Source organism: Bos indicus, chromosome 1, assembly GCF_029378745.1.
Source record: "Bos indicus isolate NIAB-ARS_2022 breed Sahiwal x Tharparkar chromosome 1, NIAB-ARS_B.indTharparkar_mat_pri_1.0, whole genome shotgun sequence".
NCBI classification, from domain to species: Eukaryota; Metazoa; Chordata; class Mammalia; order Artiodactyla; family Bovidae; genus Bos; species Bos indicus.
Window position 1 is genome coordinate 86,713,992 of NC_091760.1, and position 19,908 is coordinate 86,733,899.

At 40.3% G+C, this 19,908-nt stretch overlaps 1 protein-coding gene across 6 annotated transcripts in view; it reads right to left on the reverse strand.

Annotated features, from left to right (window-relative positions):
* Positions 1-19,162, reverse strand: part of FXR1 (FMR1 autosomal homolog 1) — a 73,868-nt gene extending 54,706 nt beyond the window's left edge. For 5 of the 6 annotated variants that reach the window (XM_019959232.2, XM_019959222.2, XM_019959213.2 and 2 more), the window contains exon 1: positions 19,010-19,162. In XM_019959232.2, coding sequence (XP_019814791.1) covers positions 19,010-19,060 — 51 coding nt within the window. In that variant the 5' untranslated portion in view covers positions 19,061-19,162. The remainder of the gene's footprint in view (positions 1-19,009) is intronic. The other variant, XM_019959250.2, reaches the window with a different exon arrangement.
* Positions 19,163-19,908: the final 746 nt, after the last annotated feature.

A 19,908-nucleotide genomic window follows, 5' to 3' on the forward strand; every position in this document is an offset into this window, starting at 1 on the left:
GCTGAACCATAAAGAAAGAAAGCTGAGCGCCGAGGAATAGATGCTTTTGAACTGTGGTGTTGGAGAAGACTCTTGCCAGTCCTTTGGACTGCAAGGAGATCCAACCAGTCCATCCTAAAAGAGATCAGTCCTGAATATTCACTGGAAAGGCTGATGCTGAAGCTGAAACTCCAATACTTTGGCCACCTGATGCGAAGAACTGACTCATTGGAAAAGACCCTGATGCTGGGAAAGATTGCAGGCGGGAGGAGAAGGGGACAACAGAGGATGAGATGGTTGGATGGCATCACTGACTCAATAGACATGAGTTTGAGCAAGCTCCGGGAGTTGGTGATGGACAGGGAAGCCTGGTGTGCTATGGACCATGGGGTCGCAAACAGACACTACTGAGCGACTGAACTGAATCATAGGGGGGAAAATCCTATAGTTTAAGCAACAATGAACACGGTATGAATGAATTTCAGGAATTGAAAGGTTGAGGTTATATAGTCAAAAATCAGAACAGATGCATTACGGACCCTGGCTATGGGAAAGCCACTATGAAAATAAGCAGACCTTCCACATCCCACAATTTCTTTTAAAGACCTTCCAGATGCCTCATTCTCACTGTAGAGAAAGGGAAGCTGAAACCACACACATATATACAGCCCCCAAGTTTTACTCCCTAGAAGATTATAAACGCTGAACCTCAAATTTCATCTTCAGACTTCCTGGTGGTCCAGGGGCTAAGACTCTGCTCTCCCAATGGAGGGGGCCCGAATTTAATCCCTGGTCAGGAAACTAGATCCCATATGCTGAAACTAAAGACTCCACAAAATATTTATTTTTAAAAATAAGTATTTAAAAAATCTCATCTTCTGTCTGGAACACTTTCCATTAAATCCTTATAAATTAAATGACAGAACACTTTTACTAATTCATATTTTTAAACTCCAAAAAGTCAAGTCTGATAACAATACCATTTTGAAGAAATAAGGCACCTTTCCTAAAAAACCTATTTAAAGTCCCAGAACAAAACATCAAAATCTAATTTAGCTACCTTGTCTGAAATACTGATTAATTTATCAGAGGCTCTGCTTGAGTGATGGCTTAGAAATCTACAGAGATCCGTAAATCCCTTTGAAAACATTCCCACTAAATTCATTAGCAACACATCATACTAGTCTAAAAAAATTTCTTGGCCTGCAAGGTGTCATTTCAAATTCACATGCTACTTAGGTTTCTCAAATATGCTGTAATGACCTCCTATTACTGCAATTCTTTACAACACAAAAATGACTTATAAGGAGGGAAACAGAAACTTAAAAAAGCATTTAGGGTCTTCCCTGGTGGCTCTGTGGTAAAGAATCCACCTGCCAATACAGGAGACACTGGTTCGATCCCTGGTCCAGGAAGATCCCAGATGCCATGGAGCAATTAAGCCCGTGTGCCACAACTACTGAGCTTGTGCTCTAAAGCCAGGGAGCCGAAACTAGTGAAGCCCAAGTGTCCCAGAGTCCACAAGAGAAGTCACCACCACAATCAGAAGCCCTGACGCTGCAATGAAGACTCAGCACAGCCTCCCCCTAAAATAAGTCAATCGATCAATAAATTTAAAAAATCTTAATACTCAGCAAACTACTAACAGAAGTCTTACAGCTTGAATCCTTAAAACAAGATATAAGTGGAAGCCCATACCCCAAAATCCGAGACTTACACCCTAAAGCTGTTAACTCTTAAACTTCAAAATTCTTGTTAGAAGCATTTACTGATGATCAAATACTGAGCAAAAAAGGCCATCAAGAAACAGAATAATCTTCATAAATGGAAACTTTATTTTTTCCTTAATATTTATTTGGCAGGGTCAGTTCTTTGAGGCAGCACACAAGATCTTCACTATAGCATTTGGAATCTTTAGCTGTGGCATGTGGAATCTGGTTCCCTGACCAGGGAGAGAACCCCAAGTGCAGAGTCTTAAGCCACTGGACCATCAGAGAAGACCACCATAGAAATCTATGTTTTTAATGACTATAATCCCAAGTGTCTGAGGAGGCCTTACAAATAGCTGTGAAAAGAAGAGAAGCGAAAAGCAAAGGAGAAAAGGAAAGATATAAGCATCTGAATGCAGAATTCCAAAGAATAGCAAGAAGAGATAAGAAAGCCTTCCTCAGCGATCAATGCAAAGAAATAGAGGAAAACAACAGAATGGGAAAGACAAGATATCTCTTCAAGAAAATCAGATACCAAGGCAACATTTCATGCAAAGATGGGCTCGATAAAGGACAGAAATGGTATGGACCTAACAGAAGCAGAAGATATTAAGAAGAGATGGCAAGAATACACAGAAGAACTGTACAAAAAAGATCTTCACGACCCAGATAATCACGATGGTGTGATCACTCACCTAGAGCCAGACATCCTGGAATGTGAAGTCAAGTGGGCCTTAGAAAGCATCACTATGACAAAGCTAGTGGAGGTGATGGAATTCCAGTTGAGCTATTCCAAATCCTGAAAGATGATGCTGTAAAAGTACTGCACTCAATATGCCAGCAAATTTGGAAAACTCAGCAGTGGCCACAGGACTGGAAAAGGTCAGTTTTCATTCCAATCCCAAAGAAAGGCAATGCCAAAGAATGCTCGAAATACCACACAATTACACTCATCTCACACACTAGTAAAGTAATGCTCAAAATTCTCCAAGCCAGGCTTCAGCACTACATGAACCGTGAACTTCCAGATGGTCAACCTGGTTTTAGAAAAGGCAGAGGAACCAGAGATCAAATTGCCAACATCTGCTGGATCATGGAAAAAGCAAGCGAGTTCCAGAAAAACATCAATTTCTGCTTTATTGACTATGCCAAAGCCTTTGACTGTGTGGATCACAATAAACTGTGGAAAATTCTGAAAGAGATCGGAATACCAGACCACCTGACCTGCCTCTTGAGAAATCTGTATGCAGGTCAAGAAGCAACAGTTAGAACTGGACATGGAACAACAGACTGGTCCCAAATAGGAAAACGAGTACGTCAAGGCTGTATATTGTCACCCTCCTTATTTAACTTCTATGCAGAGTACATCATGAGGAACACTGGGCTGGAAGAAGCACAAGCTGGAATCAAGAATGCCAGGAGAAATATCAATAACCTCAGATATGCAGATGACACCACCCTTATGGCAGAAAGTGAAGGGGAACTAAAGAGCCTCTTGATGAAAGTGAAAGAGGAGAGTGACAAAGTTGGCTTAAAGCTCAACATTCAGAAAACGAAGATCATGGCATCTGGTCCCATCACTTCATGGGAAATAGATGGGGAAACAGTGGCAGACTGTATTTTTTTGGGCTCCAAAATCACTGCAGATGGTGACTGCAGCCATGAAATTACAAGATGCTTACTCCTTGGAAGGAAAGTTATGAGCAACCTACATGGCATATTCAAAAGCAGAGACATTACTTTGCCAACAAAGGTCCATCTAGTCAAGGCTATGGTTTTTCCAGTTGTCATGTATGGATGTGAGAGTTGGACTGTGAAGAAGGCTGAGTGCCAAAGAATTGATGCTCTTGAACTGTGTTATTGGAGAAGACTCTTGAGAGTCCCTTGGACTGCAAGGAGATCCAACCAGTCCATTCTAAAGGAGATCTGGCCTGGGTATTCTTTGGAAGGACTGATGCTAAAGCTGAAACTCCAGTACTTTGGCCACCTCATGTGAAGAGTTGACTCATTGGAAAAGACTCTGATACTGGGAGGGATTGGGGGCAGGAGGAGAAGGGGACGACAGAGGATAAGATGGTTGGATGGCATCATCAACTCAATGGATATGGGTTTCTGCGGACTCCGGGAGTCGGTGATGGACAGGGAGGCCTGGCGTGCTGCAGTTCATGGGGTCACAAAAAGTCGGACACGACTGAGGGACTGAACTGAACTAGGACATTACAACTGATGGCTCAATTACTGAAGCAAATTTGTGATAAAATATTCCATTTCTAAATAAATAAATGTTGTATTTCTGAACATAAATTGACAAAGAACAGACCTGTGGTTTCCAAGGGGGAGTAGAGTGGAGGAGGAATGGATCAGGAATTTGACATTAGCTATGCACACTATTATATACAGGACAGAAAAACAACAAGGTCTTATAGTATAACACAGTGAACTATATTCTATATCCTGTAATAAATCATAAAGGGAAAGAATATGAAAAAAATATATATGCAAACCAAATCACTTACACTTAGCTGTACAACAGAAACACAACACATGGTAAATCATCTATACTTCAATAAAATATTTTAAAAATAAACTAAAATAAATTATCAATATATTAAGGTGGACAGGCTTCAGTTTGTTAGATCATATAGGGCCTTTCCTCTGACTGGGTAAACTCTCCATTTTCCAAACCTCCACAGTTAAAGTTCACTGCTGCAGATAAATGTAATTATAAAAATATAACCCCTGAGAAAGGAAAAGGTTAATAGCATAATTTATGCAAAATTTGACCTCAGGTTTTTGTTTTTAAAAAACTGACAAAATGGATGATCACTTGTTAGTCTTTGATCAATTATCAGTTTAGTGATTCTCTGGCCCCAGTCTACCTTCCCAGCTCATCAATTCTAACATTCTGAGTCCCTAAAATCAGGATGCTTCATAGAATTGATGGCATCTTAAAATAGCAAACAGCTGAATGGCTGCCAGGATATAAATGTCACTGTTAAGCATGCTCAAACTTGGTTTGCTTGCAATTTTCTGTGGCACTTGACTGCAACCCCTTGATAATTCAATCTGCAAACCAATGAAGTACCATTTTAGGAAGGATTTAGGTTTCTTACCAGAAGGTTGTTATGTTGACACCTTCTGATAAAAATCAAGAAAGCACCAGCATCAAAACTTGCAGAGTGAGTGAAAATTCTTGGAAGAAAATCCTGGAGATAATAGAGGAGAGCTCTTTTAACATATGCTTGCAACATCAATGCTCTCCGTGGCTCTGAGGAAAATATTGTAAGAAGAAACACGATCATCTGAACATAAAGATGTCACAGCCAATTTATTTTGCTTGTACTTTCCTTTTTATGAATCCAAGTGTTCAAAGATAATCTTTCAGTAACTATACAAGAGTTCTAAAAGATAAAACTATGACTACTCATAGATCAATTGGCAACATTTGTTCTTAGTGCCTCTTACAACTGATGCCATTCTAAAGAAATCGTATAACTCTTCCACTGATTTCCCAAATCTACTTACAGAAAAAAAACCCATTCTCTGGACTCTAAGACCCAAATTTCAACTATACACACATCTTCACCCATGGCTTACTTTTGTACCTAAAAACATATCAATAGTTAGAATCATCTGCTGTCCTATTTTTGCACTTTACACTTGTATGATCCATTTTACAGAATTAAAAGAAAAAAAAAAGTGAATACAGCAAACTATTTCTTAATCAGGGTTCTAAGAGAATATAATATAGTTCAATCACTAAGGTATTCATTGTGTGTAATGAACTAACTCCTCACCAAGGCATATAGAAAAATACTAGCTATGCACAATCCTTGGAAAAACTGAAAAAAAACAGCGTTTCTCTGTTTTATAATTCAGATGAGAAACTCTATTAGGTTGAGGAAATTGACTTAGGGACTCCCAAACCTAGGTGGTGATATTTACCTAAACAATTTTACACATAAGGGTCTCATTCAATCTGCAAACTGAAGGAGCTGAAACTTCAATTAAGGTCATTTCCAGGCACTCAAAGACATGCCAGAAGTACTTAAAACTACTCCTCCCCAACAAAATACCAGATATTCTTTCTAGAATTCTTAATTCAAGTAATTTATAAAGAATTTACAATGAACACCTTTATGTTTCTGGACTGTGTATATTGGTAACAGATACAGAGAGAACTCCTTATTAGAGAAAAGAAAAAAAAACTTAAATGTGTAGTATTACTGGTTTTACTGTTAAGATTGGTCTCAGATCCATTACTTATTATGTGGTAGGTAAAACCAGAGAGGGACCAAAGCAGTAAGGTAAGGAAAATAAGACTCCTAACTGGCTTTATCTGCCCAGAAGCAAGTCACAATATCCTCCTTTACGGACTTTTTACGGTATTCCCAGAGCACCCTAGAGACTTCTGGGAACAATTTTCAGAAGGTTCTATCAACACTGAACGGGACCCATCTCTCCGAAATGCTGGACATGTTCCTCTCCTCCCAATCCCAGACAGTACCTAATTTCCGTATGTGCAAAAATAGAAAAAAATCTTTTTAAAACAGAGATTATGTAACACATGGTGCTAGCACAACTGCCTATGAATAGTCAAAATGAGTTTTAATGTAGTAAACATGAAATAAATGAATAAAACACTACAAGCAAATCTAAGGAATTATATGTATAACCTGGACACTGGCTGTCTTAACCAGGCTGGACACATGGAAGTCTTAACAGGGAAATAGTTCGGTACATAAAGAATAGAACTTTTCTATGGACAGGGATACCATAAAGTTAACAGATTACAGACGAAGAAGGGTTACTCTTACAATGAGTCCTTAGTTCAGTTCAGTAGCTCAGTTGTATCTGACTGTTTGCGACCCCATGAACTGCAGCACACCAGGCCTCCCTGTGCATCACCAGTTACTCAAACTCATGTCCATTGAGTCGGTGATGCCATCCAACCATCTCATCCTCTGTTGTCCCCTTCTCCTTCTGCCTTCAACCTTTCCCAGCATCAGGGTCTGGAATGAGTCAGCTCTTCGCATCAGGTGTCCAAAGTATTGGAGTTTCAGCTTCAACATCAGTCCTTCCAATGAATATTCAGGACTGATTTCCTTTAGGATGGACTAGTGGGATCTCCTTGCAGTCCAAGGGACTGGCAAGAGTCTTCTCCAACACCACAGTTCAAAAGCATCAAGTCTCTGGCTCTCAGCTTTCTTTATAGTCCAACTCTCACATCCACACATGACTACTGGAAAAACCATAGCCTTGACTAGACAGACCTTTGTTGGCAAAGTAATGTCTCTGCTTTTGAATATGCTGTCTAGGTTGGTCATAACTTTCCTTCCAAGGAGTAAGCATCTTGTAATTTCATGGCTGCAGTCACCATCTGCAGTGATTTTGGAGCCCAAAAAAATACAGTCTGCCACTGTTTCCCCATCTATTTCCCATGAAGTGATGGGACCAGATGCCATGATCTAAGTTTTCTGAATGTTGAGCTTTAAGCCAACTTTGTCACTCTCCTCTTTCACTTTCATCAAGAGGCTCTTTAGTTCCCCTTCACTTTCTGCCATAAGGGTAGTGTCATCTGCATATCTGAGGTTATTGATATTTCTCCTGGCAATCTTGATTCCAGCTTGTGCTTCTTCCAGCCCAGCGTTTCTCATGATGTACTCTGCATAGAAGTTAAATAAGCAGGGTGACAATATACAGCCTTGACGTACTCCTTTTCCTATTTGGAACCAGTCTGTTGTTCCATGTCCAGTTCTAACTGTTGCTTCCTGACCTGCATACAGATTTCTCAAGAGGCAGGTCAGGTGGTCTGGTATTCCGATCTCTTTCAGAATTTTCCACAGTTTATTGTGATCCACACAGTCAAAGGCTTTGGCATAGTCGATAAAGCAGAAATAGATGTTTTTATGGAACTCTCTTGCTTTTTCCATGATTCAGCGGATGTTGGCAATTTGATCTCTGGTTCCTCTGCCTTTTCTAAAACCAGCTTGACCATCTGGAAGTTCATGGTTCACATACTGCTGAAGCCTGGCTTGGAGAATTTTGAGCATTACTTTGCTAGCATGTGAGATGAGTGCAATTGTGCGGTATTTCGAGCATTCTTTGGCATTGCCTTTCTTTGGGATTGGAATGAAAACTGACCTTTTCCAGTCCTGTGGCCACTGCTGAGTTTTCCAAATTTGCTGGCATATTGAGTGCAGCACTTTCACAGCATCATCTTTTAGGATTTGAAATAGCTCAACTGGAATTCCATCATCTCCACTAGCTTTGTTCGTAGTGATGCTTTCTAAGGCCCACTTGACTTCACATTCCAGGATGTCTGGCTACAGGTGAGTGATCACACCATCTAGATTATCTGCGTCGTGAAGATCTTTTTTGTACAGTTCGTCTATGTATTCTTGCCACCTCTTCTTAATATCTTCTGCCTCTGTTAGGTCCATACCATTTCGGTCCTTTACTAAGCCCATCTTTGCATGAAATGTTTCCTTCGTATCTCTAATTTTCTTGAAGAGCTCTCTAGTCTTTCCCATTGTATTTTTTTCCTCTATTTCTTTGCACTCATCACTGAGGAAGGCTTTGTCTCTCCTTGCTATTCTTTGGAACTCTGCATTCAAATGGGTATTTCTTTCCTTTTCTCCCTTGCTTTTCGCTTCTCTTTTCTTTCACAGCTATTTGTAAGGCCTTCTCAGACAGTCATTTTACTTTTTTGCATTTCTTTTTCTTGGGGACAATGAGTCCTAGGAAATCTCAATAAGTGAAAAAGGATATCCCAGAAGTAAAAGGGAGAAAAACAAGCAATATATGGAAAAGCAAATCCAAATGGCCAGCAAACATTAAAATTCACAAGTACGGATTTGCAAATCCAAGTTGCAATCAAATAATCCTTTACACCCAGTAAACTGGCAAAAATGAAGGACTATAATAAAGTCTATTTCTGGCAAGAATGTAGCGAGGCTGGGATTCACTGACTGAGAAAATACTAAAAAAAAAAAAAAAAAAAGCCTTTTGGAATGTAATCTGTTAACAAGAGTTAACTGATAAATTTCCCTTCCATCAAGCTATCTTATTACTCTTTGAAACCTATCCAAGAAAACATACATGGAATGGCATGTATGTTTGAAACAAAGTGTTTATTAACTAGGGATGGCTGGATTTCATGGTAATTATGTGAAACATGTAACCATTAAAAAATAAATTACATTCCCAGAGAAAATGGCCAAGATGTTAGATTATCTTATTTTTATCCAGCAGTACTGAGAAACAGCTACAATTGTATCTGAATTTGTATCTATTACATTCTGCTGCTGCTGCTAAGTCGCTTCAGTCCTGTCTGACTCTGTGGGACCCCATAGACGGAAGCCCACCAGGCTCCCCTGTCCCTGGGATTCTCCAGGCAAATCTGGCATGATGTCTACTTGGCTATGAACAGGCTACCTAAATGATGGATTGCGGATGGACAGAGTGAAGGGAATCCAAATATGCAGGGCAGGGGTGGGAGCGGAGCGGTGGGGGCAGGGGGGAGTGGCAGGGATTTAATTATAATAAAACAAGTCTGTATATGCTCAATAAAACTATACATTTGCATATGCATGTATAAATCTTTTTAAAGAGTTGAAATATAGCTTTAATACTGTCAGTCAGCACTTTTTCCAGACAGCACATATATATACATAACCACTCTCCACATCTTTTTAATTTTTCCATCTCAAGAGACCTCAAATCCACATTCTAGGTAATAAACTTGTTTAATTTTTACATACAACACCTAAAAGATCTGAGTTGTAATTTGATCCCAGTAACAAGCACATTCAAGTGTGCAATTGCAATCAAAAATTTTCTTAACTTCAAACAATATACTTTTATTTAAAGGATCTACAAGTTTTGAGAAATAGTATATTAAAAAGCAGAGACATCACTTTGCCAATAATGGTCAGTACTGTTAAAACTATGGTTTTTCCAGTAGTCATGTACGGATGTGTGACTTGGACCACAAAGAAGGCTGAGCACAGAAGAATTGATGCTTTCAACTGATGCTTTCAAATTGGTGCTGGAGAAGACTCTTGAGAGTCCTCTGGACTTCAAGGAGATCAAACCAGTCAATCCTAGAAGAAATCAACCCTGAATATTCACTGCAAGGACTGATGTTGAAGCTGAACCTCCAGGACTTTGGCCACCTGCCGCAACAGTCAGCTCACTGGAAAAGACAATGATGCTGGGAAAGACTGAAGGTAACATGAGAAGGGGGCAGCAGATGATGAGATGGTAGACAGCATTGCCAACTAAATGAACATAAATCTGAGCAAACTCCAGGAGACAGCAGAGGACAAAGCCTGGCATACTATAGTACATGGGTTTGCAAAGAGTTAGACACAACTTTGCTACTGAACATGAACAACATCTACATCTGAAAATTATTACAAATCAATGGACACATGCTATATAAATAAAGTCCACAGATTTACTAATTACATGATGCATTACAGAAATTATTGCATCATTATGCATCAGGTTCTATTAAGGAAAAAAGTTACTCAAAGCAAGCCTTCAGCATCCATTAGAACTGCTTAACTGTTAACTGTTCTGAATGAAAAATGGCAATGAAAATGTGAGGATTTCATAAAAATACATAAATATCTACTAATACTCACATACTAGTAATGTTCTAGGCTTATTAATTACACAGGTTTATAATATCCAACAGTTTCTGAAATGGAAAGACTTGCAGGTTTCAAATGGCCACACTAAACTATAATGACTTAGTTTTTGCCAAGAGTTGAAGTTCACTTTAGTCCTATATTTTCCCTGTTGGCTCACACAGTAAAGTCTGCCTGCAATGCAAGAGACCAGGGTTCGATCCCTTGGTTGGGAAGATCTCCTGGAGAAGGAAATGGCAACCCACTCCAGCATTCTTGCCTGGAGAGTCCCACAGACAGAAGAGCCTGGTGAGCCCCAGTCCATGGGGTTGCAAAGACTTTGACACAACTGAGCAACTAAAACTTCACTTCATAAGTTCTGAGACAGTATCTTAACTTGAATCAATGCATTAAAAAAATTTTTTTAAGTTCAGTTTGAAACAAAACTCAGAAATAATGAAGTTAGTTTTGTATATATGTTGTTTATGGACTTTCCTGGTGGCTCAGACAGTAAAGCGTTTGGCTACAATGCGGGAGACCCAGGTTCAATCCCTGGGTTGGGAAGATCTCCTGGAGAAGAAAATGGCAACCCACTCCAGTATTCTTGCCTGAAAAATCCCATGGACAGAGAAGCCTGGTAGGCTACAGTCCATGGGGTCGCAAAGAGTTGGACACGACTGAGCGACTTCACTTTCTTTTCATTGTGTTTATATAAAGATTAAAAAGTCAGAGTGTCCAAAAACCAAGAACAACTGATTCATTTGTTCATTCAACAAATATTTACTGACAGTCTACTAACATACTATTTATATATATATATATCAAGTCACTAGAAAACATGGCTTGAAAATAACCTGAAAAACTATTAAAGCAAAAAGCAATGAATCAAGAAAGAAGTTTTATTCTGGGGGAGGTGGAGGGCAGCACTGTGCAGCCTATGGGAATCTTAGTTTCTGGTCCAGGGATCAAACCCCTGCCCCTTGCACTGGGAGAGCGTTGTCTTAACCACTGGACTGCCAAGAAGTCAAGAAGTTTTACTACTATTAATTAACAGAATAAGAAAGGCACAAAGACAAGAACCTGAAAGATGAAATTCCTGATTCTGAAGAAATACTGACAGGGAAATGCCATGTAGCTTTGTCAACAATAACTATAAATATCAGTTATCAGTGGGGGAGACCTCTATTCACGCTCCCAAAAAACCTAAGCAAAAAATGCTGAGGCCAGAATATGGAAGACAAGTTATAACAACTGATATTTAACTTAGATTTAATTTTGGTTCCATTTTTCATGGCTTCTCAGCCTCTTTAATGTCAGGAAAAATAAACTGAAGAGACTATTGTACATATAAATATATGTTCAGATTAACAAAAGTAATGCTTTGCATTGCTTAATTTTGTTTTGTTCAAGTTCTTCTTTATGAAGATTTGGTTCAAGAAAACTGCGTACAAACATCACAACAGAACTTACTACTATTAGCTAAACATTTGCCAAAGAATTTTTTTCAAGCCTTTGATAACTACCATGCAAATATTACCAAGAGGTGCCACATCTTAACAAAATTTGAACAGGAAGTTTCATTATATATATATACATGCGTTTCAAACATTTCCCCAAATACCTAACATAACCAATAATATAAAGCTAACAACTGAGGATGTATAAATCATAACTATCCAGCACAAATTATAATCTGAGCCATCATCTAGTTTTTAAACCTCTAAGTATATTTAAGTAAAATGTTTATTTCAAATGTAATCAGTATTTTAAAACAATGGAGTTCCAGGTGGTGCAAGCGGTAAAGAATCTGCCTGCCAATGCAGGAGAGAAAAGAGATGCAGGTTCGATCCTTGGGTCAGGATAATCCCCTGGAGAAGGACATGACAACCCACTCCAGCACTCTTGCCTGGAGAATCCCATGGACAGAAGAGCCTGGCAGGCTGCAGTCCATGGGATCGCAGTGTCAGACAAGACTGAAACAACTCAGCACGCACACATATGGGAGTCTTGCATTCCTTTTTTTCATATTAGTATGACTTTTCCAATTAAAGCACATGTCAATTCAGACTACATTTCAGCCCCATGGATAGTGCTTACCAAATTGGAAAGGGCAGATTTTTGTAATAGTAAGACATAGTTCAAATCATTTCTCCAAGAATCCTCCCAATGCAGTCCTCTTGACTCCCACTGTATTCACCAGAATAATTTATAATTTAACAATAATTTGGTAAGCCATATATTCATACTTAAAAATCGTATAAGGGCTAAAGAGATCAGGCTCTCTGGGAGTCAGAAACATCAATCTGAATCTTGAATCAGCCTATTCATTTTATGGATATATTCACTTAGCCTCAGTTTCCTTAACTGCGGTAACAACATCTCTTTCACTGTGATTGAGAGGAGTAAATAAGATAATTTCAGGTAAAGTACCTGCACAGTATAACAGTCTGAAAAAAACTCAGTCTTGTCAGACTTTTTACAACCCCATGAACTGTAGCCTGCCAGGCTCTTCTATCCATGAAATTCTCTAGGCAAGAATACTGGAGTGTGTCGCCATGCCCTCCTCCAGGGGCTTTTCCCAACCCAGGGATTGAACCTGGGTCTCCAGCATTGCAGGCAAATTCTTTACTGTCTGAGCCACAAGTGCTCAATAAATTGCTGCTATTGTTAGAGCTAGATAGAACCTCAGTGAACTAAAGACCTAGTAGATTCCACCACTTGATGAACTGTCAAAAAAAAATCCAAGTGCCTCATACTGCAGATGAAAAATCTAAGGCTTCACAACTAGCCAGTACAAGATTTAGGGGTCAATCATAGAAAGTATACTGCAGTTCAACTACAAAAAAGCAAGTTTGCTACATCCTTAACATTGTGGTAGAGAACTCAGTTCCTGAATTATTATCCAGTCAAAACGTATAAGCCTCAAAGAATACACAGTAAGTAACAAACATTACTTTGTTCGTATAGTGAAAGCTATGGTTTTTCCTGTAGTCGTGTACAGATGTGAGAGCTGGGAAATAAAAAAGGCCGAGTGCAGAAGACTCTTGAGAGTCCCTTGGACAGCAAAGAGATCAAACCAGTTAATCCTAAAAGAAATCAACACTGAATATTCATGGGAAGGACTGATGCTGAAGCTAAAGCTCCAATACTCTGGCCACCTGATTCGAAGAGCCAACTCACTGTAAAAAGACCCTGATGGGAAAAGATGGAAGGCAGGAAAAAAGGATGACAGAGGACGAGATGGTTGGATGGCAGTGCAGACTCAATGGATGCGAGTTTGAGCAAACTCCTTGAAATAATGAAGGACAGGGAAGGCTGCAGTCCACGGGGTCACAAAGATTGGACACGATTAAGCAGACTGAACAACAACAACAAAAAACAACGGTGCTTCCCTAATGGCTCAGACTGTAAAAGACTCTGCAATGCAGGAGACCAGCGTTCAATCCCTGGGTAGGGAAGATCCTTGGGAGAAGGGAATGGCTACCCATTACAGTATTCCTGCCTGGGAAACCCCTGGAGACAGAGAAGCCTGGTGGACTAGTTCATGGGGTCACAGAGTTGGACACGACTGAGCAACTAACACTACTACTACCACTTAGTTCAGTTCAGTCGCTCAGTTGTGTCCAACTCTTTGCGACCCCATGAATCCGAGCACGCCAGGCCTCCCTGTCCTTCACCAACTCCCAGAGTTCACCCAAACTCATGTCCATCGAGTAGGTGATGCCATCTAGGCATCTCATCCTCTGTCGTCCCCTTCTCCTCCTGCCCCCAATCCCTCCCAGCATCAGAGTCTTTTCCAATGAGTCAACTCTTCGCATGAGGTGGCCAAAGTACTGGAGTTTCAGCTTTAGCATCAGTCCTTCCAAAGAACACCCAGGACTGATCTCCTTTAGAATGGACTGGTTGGACCTCCTTGCAGTCCAAGGTTAATGGACAATAGTAATAAACAATAGTAAATTATTATTTTACTTGCACAATACCCACAAATATCTGATGATGTATAGAAAAAAATATGGAAAAATATGTTTTCTGTAAGTAAAGCCAAGGTCTTGACATTGTCTCTAGATAGGGAAGATCAAGGCTTACTTTTTTGCTTTTGTGTTTTCAGATTTTTCATTAATTACACATTGTTCTTGTAATACAAAAACAAAACTTCATGGGAAAATTAATTTTAAAAAATTAAGTGGTCTTTTCACTTAATTAAATCCTAGTTCTTTTTAAAAAACTTCATTTTAAAACATTTACAACTAAAAATAGCTTCAAAATATCTTAAACTATGTTTTAACCTAATAGTGTCCATATTATAGTACAGCAACCATCTTCTCAATTACTAATCTCCACAAAGAAATCAACAATCTTCTATACCAACTTTGAAAAGTAAGCACATTTTCAAAATACAACTCTTTTACTATAAGTCTATTGGCCATCATCGTTAGCAATAATAAATCCGGTGTATCATTTAATTACTCTCAAATTTCAATATTAAGCTAAAGCAAAAAGCAAATTTTGGAAATATCATGGTACTTTAAAATGTTTTGTAGTTGATCAATTACATAGTCAAAAGCAGAAATTACAGAGCTTTAAAAGTAATTCTATCTTCTAAAGAGATGAACTGAAAATTCCTTCAGCCATCTTAGAGACCACACCTTTCCATGGAATACCATGGAAACTTTCCTCTCCAAGTGCAAGAAATTGAGTGACTTACTTTCAACTTCTATTTAAAATTATATTCTGCCCACGGCTATGCAAGCTGCAGTGCTATTACAAAGCTTAAAATCATATACATCAGTTAAAAAGCATTTTAATGACTCCAAATGGGTACAAGGCTTTTTGAGGGGGTAACGAAAATGTTCTAAAATAAAACTGTGGTAATGGTTACACAATTCCGTAAATATACTATCAATACTATCAGAGAATGTAAATTCTATCTGAAAGCTTTAAAAAAAATAAATAATAATAAAAGCATCTTAAATGGCACAGTAGTATAAACCCTATGACGCTGCGCTCCAGATAAAAAAAGGCTATAAAAAAGTTTTGTATATAAAATTACAACCCCTATCAAGTGATTAATTACCATATTTCCTATTTTTTCAATCCCTATAGTTACCTAGCTTCAAACAAGAGTTAAGTTATCTCTTTGACAACCATAGATCTACTGTTTTTAAGTAAAAAGAGCTGGATGCAAAAGAAAGTATTTGTGTAAATATTTAGGGGAGGAAAAAAAACTATCCTATTTTAGATTCCATCTTCAGCTTTTCACCGGTTCCAACTAATTTCTGAAATGAAGTTTCAGTTCCAGTAAAAACCTTTAATCAATGTCTACAGAGCACTGCCTCAACCATGATGATACTGGCCACTAACCCCATGACTTTGAAACTCTTCAATGGTAATTCACATTCACAGTCAAGTGTGTGGTGGGAGGGCAGGGCAAAGGGGGAAAATGACAGGAAAATCAGAACCACCAGTATATTGAAAACCACCGCTGAAAGAAAAAAAATACACCAAAATGTTAACTATTATTCTAGCTTTTTCTGATAGTTTCTAAAATCCCTCACTGACCATGTATTACTTTTTAAATTTGAAAAAATTACTTCCACGTTAAACTAAAGAACCCAAACTCAAAACAGCATTCTGTATGATTCTATGTTTAGGACATTATGGAAAAGGGAAAGCTATGGGGACAGAAACCACCCTAGGTTCCAGGGGTGAGGAGAGAGGATGACTACAAAGGGACAACATAGAAATTTAGGGGATGATGGAATTATTCTATCCCTTTAACCTACTGGTAGTGATTACACACTACACAGTGTTACACGTTACACAGTGTTCTTGCCTGGAGAATCCCAGGGACGGGGAAGCCTGGTGGGCTCCTGTCTATGGGGTCACACAGAGTCGGACACGACTTAAGTGACTTAGCAGCAGTGATTACACAGCTGGGCTTCCCTTGTGGCTCAAAGGTTAAAGCATCTGCCTCCAATGCGGGATACCCGGGTTCAAACCCTGGGTCGGGAAGATCCCCTGGAAAAGGAAATGGTAACCCACTCCAGTATTCTTGCCTGGGGAATCCCATGGACAAAGGAGCCTGGCAGGCTACAGTCCACGGGGTCGCAAAGAGTCGGACACGACTGGGTGACTTCACTTCACACAACTGTTAGCATTTATCAAAGCTTACATATCGTCAAAGAAGATGTTTTTAAAAACATGCATTTTACTATAAGCAAATTAATCTAAAAAAATTTATGAAGCTACAATAAAGTGCTTATGCGGTGAGACAGTTTTTTCCAAGTGGACAGTTTCATGGGATAAAAACATTACAAACTACTGAACTACTTCAAACGTCTTACTTTACACAAAACAATATAGGACCAGGGATATTTGGTCAACAGTGCATTGCTAGATAACCTTAAATAAGCTGAAGTATGTAGAGACCTAAAATTCCTATTTGTTTAACTTCAAATGTAGGGCTCCTTCCACTTAATCATCCTTACTCTTCCAGAGTTCTGAGGACCATAGCTTCCACAAAGTACAAGTGGATTATTGCAGGACATAAAATTGAAAACATTCAACTGCTACCTCAGTAGATTCAAATGTGGCTAGGGTCCTTCCCAACCTCTGCCAAAGAAACCACCTTACTACACTTTGTTAGCAAAATAGGTGTAATGGACTCAAAAAGTTTAAGAATCAAGCAGATTTTGTAGAGTATGGATAGGTATCATCGATAAACTAGAGTTCCAAAACAAAGACCAAAGCAAAAAAATAAAAATAAAAAACTAAAACTATGCAAAACCAACGTAAGATGGTAAACAATCTTTACTAAAACTTGCAAACTGTCGACATTATTGAACCTTTTAAATTTTTTTAAAATGTAAACGTTTAGCAGATGAACATAAAATATACTTGCATAAAAAGAAATGGTGTTGTATCATCTATTATCGACATGCTGAAAATAATTTGTTAAAGCAAAACAATCTTTCCTGTGTTTCGATATGCCAGGAAAAAATGCGTATCTCCACTACACAGAAATTCAACACCCAAATGGTGAGAATAATGCAAAACTGATGAACCTCATCTACCCTTGACAGTAAAGTATGATAAGCCCACCCTTTCTGCAGTGTGCCACAACTGTTATCCGCAGTCTTTCAAAGAAGGCAACCATTACAACAGGCTAATGAAGTACCTACTCAAATTTTACTCAGGGCTTTTGTATGACAAAAAGTTGTAAACCTAGACTGATAATGGAACTACTCACCAATTAGGACTCCTTTCCACTAGTCACTGTTTTCACTTTATGTTAACCACCTAAGGAGATTTAAACTTGTAAAAAGCTTAAAGAGATCCTTTAGACGCCAACAGTGAGTGATTCTCCACTATGCTATAACCACGTGACAGCTAAACCAATTTCACACAGCTAATTAGAAAACTAGAAACGGAAAACACTAAAAATAGGAATTACGACCACCAAGTAAGAGAAAATTCCGTGCAAGATACGAGGTACGCTGAAACTAAACTCAGAATACATTCTGCGTACTCACAATACTACTCCTGTATTAGGAGAAGGCCCTTCATAAAAATAGCCAGGACTCTCAAACATTTGAGATGCTGGCTTAGTGAGATTGACTGACAGACAACAGCTGGGAAGAATTTTGTATTGATCTTGTAACATCGCGGCATTACTTTGGGAGAAAGGGAGAATCGGGAGAAGGGACTGTTATAATGGCAAGACTAAACTTGTAAGGATTTCATTTTCAACTATGTGACCCCTACACTGGAAGCCCCTAATAAATTTCTCTACTCTCGAATTCCTCTTCCGTTTTCCAGACTCGATCCCACAATAATGCACCTCCTTCTTCCCGAAGAAAAACAAAAAACGTGTGTGTGTGTGTTGGGGTGGGGGGGAGGGAGGGAGTGAATCAACACCCTCCAAAAACACTGGATAACTGAAAGACAAACTAGTTACCTCCCCACCTGTGTCTTCGTAATCCCTCTCACATTTTAAATCTTAAAGCCTAGAACTCTCGCCTTTTCTTCCGTAATAGAGGGGCTAAGGCGCCGCCCAAATTCCCAGGCAAAAAAAATAAAATATTTCTACCCGCCACATTTCAAGGTTTTCTAGTTTTCTCTTCGATCCTCGTCTTCAATCCTGCACTCGCTCTCTATTCAGACACTTAAGTTTATTAGCCCAAAACCCTAGTACAAAGGTGAATTCCTAAGATTCCGCAAGGCACCCCCCAAGGGGGTGGGGAGGGGTCGTCGCCGCGGGCCGAGGCGCTCTCGCTCGGCCCAGTCCGAGGGGCGGGGGAGTGGCTGTGACCACACAATCCCACCACCTCCTTTTCACGACTCCCCCCACCTCTCGGCGCTCGGGCCTGCTCCCAGGAAGCTCCCTGCGGCCACTCGGCTTCTCCTCACCGGCCCGCGAACGGCCACACTAGCATCCAAGAAAAAGGTTCATAAGTAGGAATACGCAAGAGATGTCCGACGTGTTGTTTCAAAACATAACGGAGCCCGGGCCCCCGAGACCGTTAAACCGCGGGTGGAGGGGGGAGAAGCGATGAACCCAGTGGCCTCACGCTTTGTCCTGGCCGCCTTTTTCGACCCCAAACCCCACTATGTTGAACCACCAACCCTCCCCCAAACCGACCCGAGCCCCCAGAAAAGCCAACAAAGCAGCAAAAGGCTCGGTACCTTGTAGAAAGCCCCGTTGGAGCCGCGAACCTCCACCGTCAGCTCCGCCATGTTGGAACCGCAAAGGCCGCTGGGAAGAGATTCTAGAAACTTTCCAACCAGAGGGGAGGAGGGGGGAGGGGCGTGAAGGAGGCGGGGGGAGGGGCGGGGAAAACAGGGCGGGACTGGGATCCCCGCCCCACACCCCTAGGGTCTCACCGTGCCGCCCCGGCTCTCCCAGTGGGATCCCTCCGTTCCTTACATCACTACCCCCCAGCTCCGCCCGCCGTCGCCAACGCCCCGTTCGCCTCCCGACACAATCGCCCGACCTTTGGTGACCCGCCCTACGTCTCCGCCCCTAAGTGCCGGGTGCTTGCCCGCCCCAGCCAGTCGGGGCCTCCTGCTGCCCGGGAGTGAACTGCCCCGCACAGCTTGCCCCACGCATCTGCGTTCCGCCAGGCTGGGCGCCTTGCCCTGAAACTTCCTTGAGGTGCTGGAAGCCCTGGAGTAGCTTCCTTATCTGGTGAAAAGCGACTCTGGTGGCTTCAGTTGCACACTAGCACAAACTTTAGGGGAAAGAGGGAACCTAAAAGTGTACATACTATGTGCTGTAAATTCTGTAGCCTCGCTTTCTTAAAAAAAAAAAAATTTTTTTTTATATTGGTGGCTTCCTCCTGACTCCCAATTCCTCAGTTACACACCTCCTCACACAGTTCAGTCCAGCCCTCTCCCCACCTGTTAACCACTTTCAGTTCATTCAATCCGACTCTTTACGACCCCGTGGACTGCAGCACGCCAGGCTTCTCTTGTCCATCATGAATTCTGCTGTTTAAAAAGTTAAACTAAGTATTTCCAGTTCAACTTAGATGTATTCATAACCCGGGAGGTAATACCATTGTTAGAAGTAATCATGAAAACAA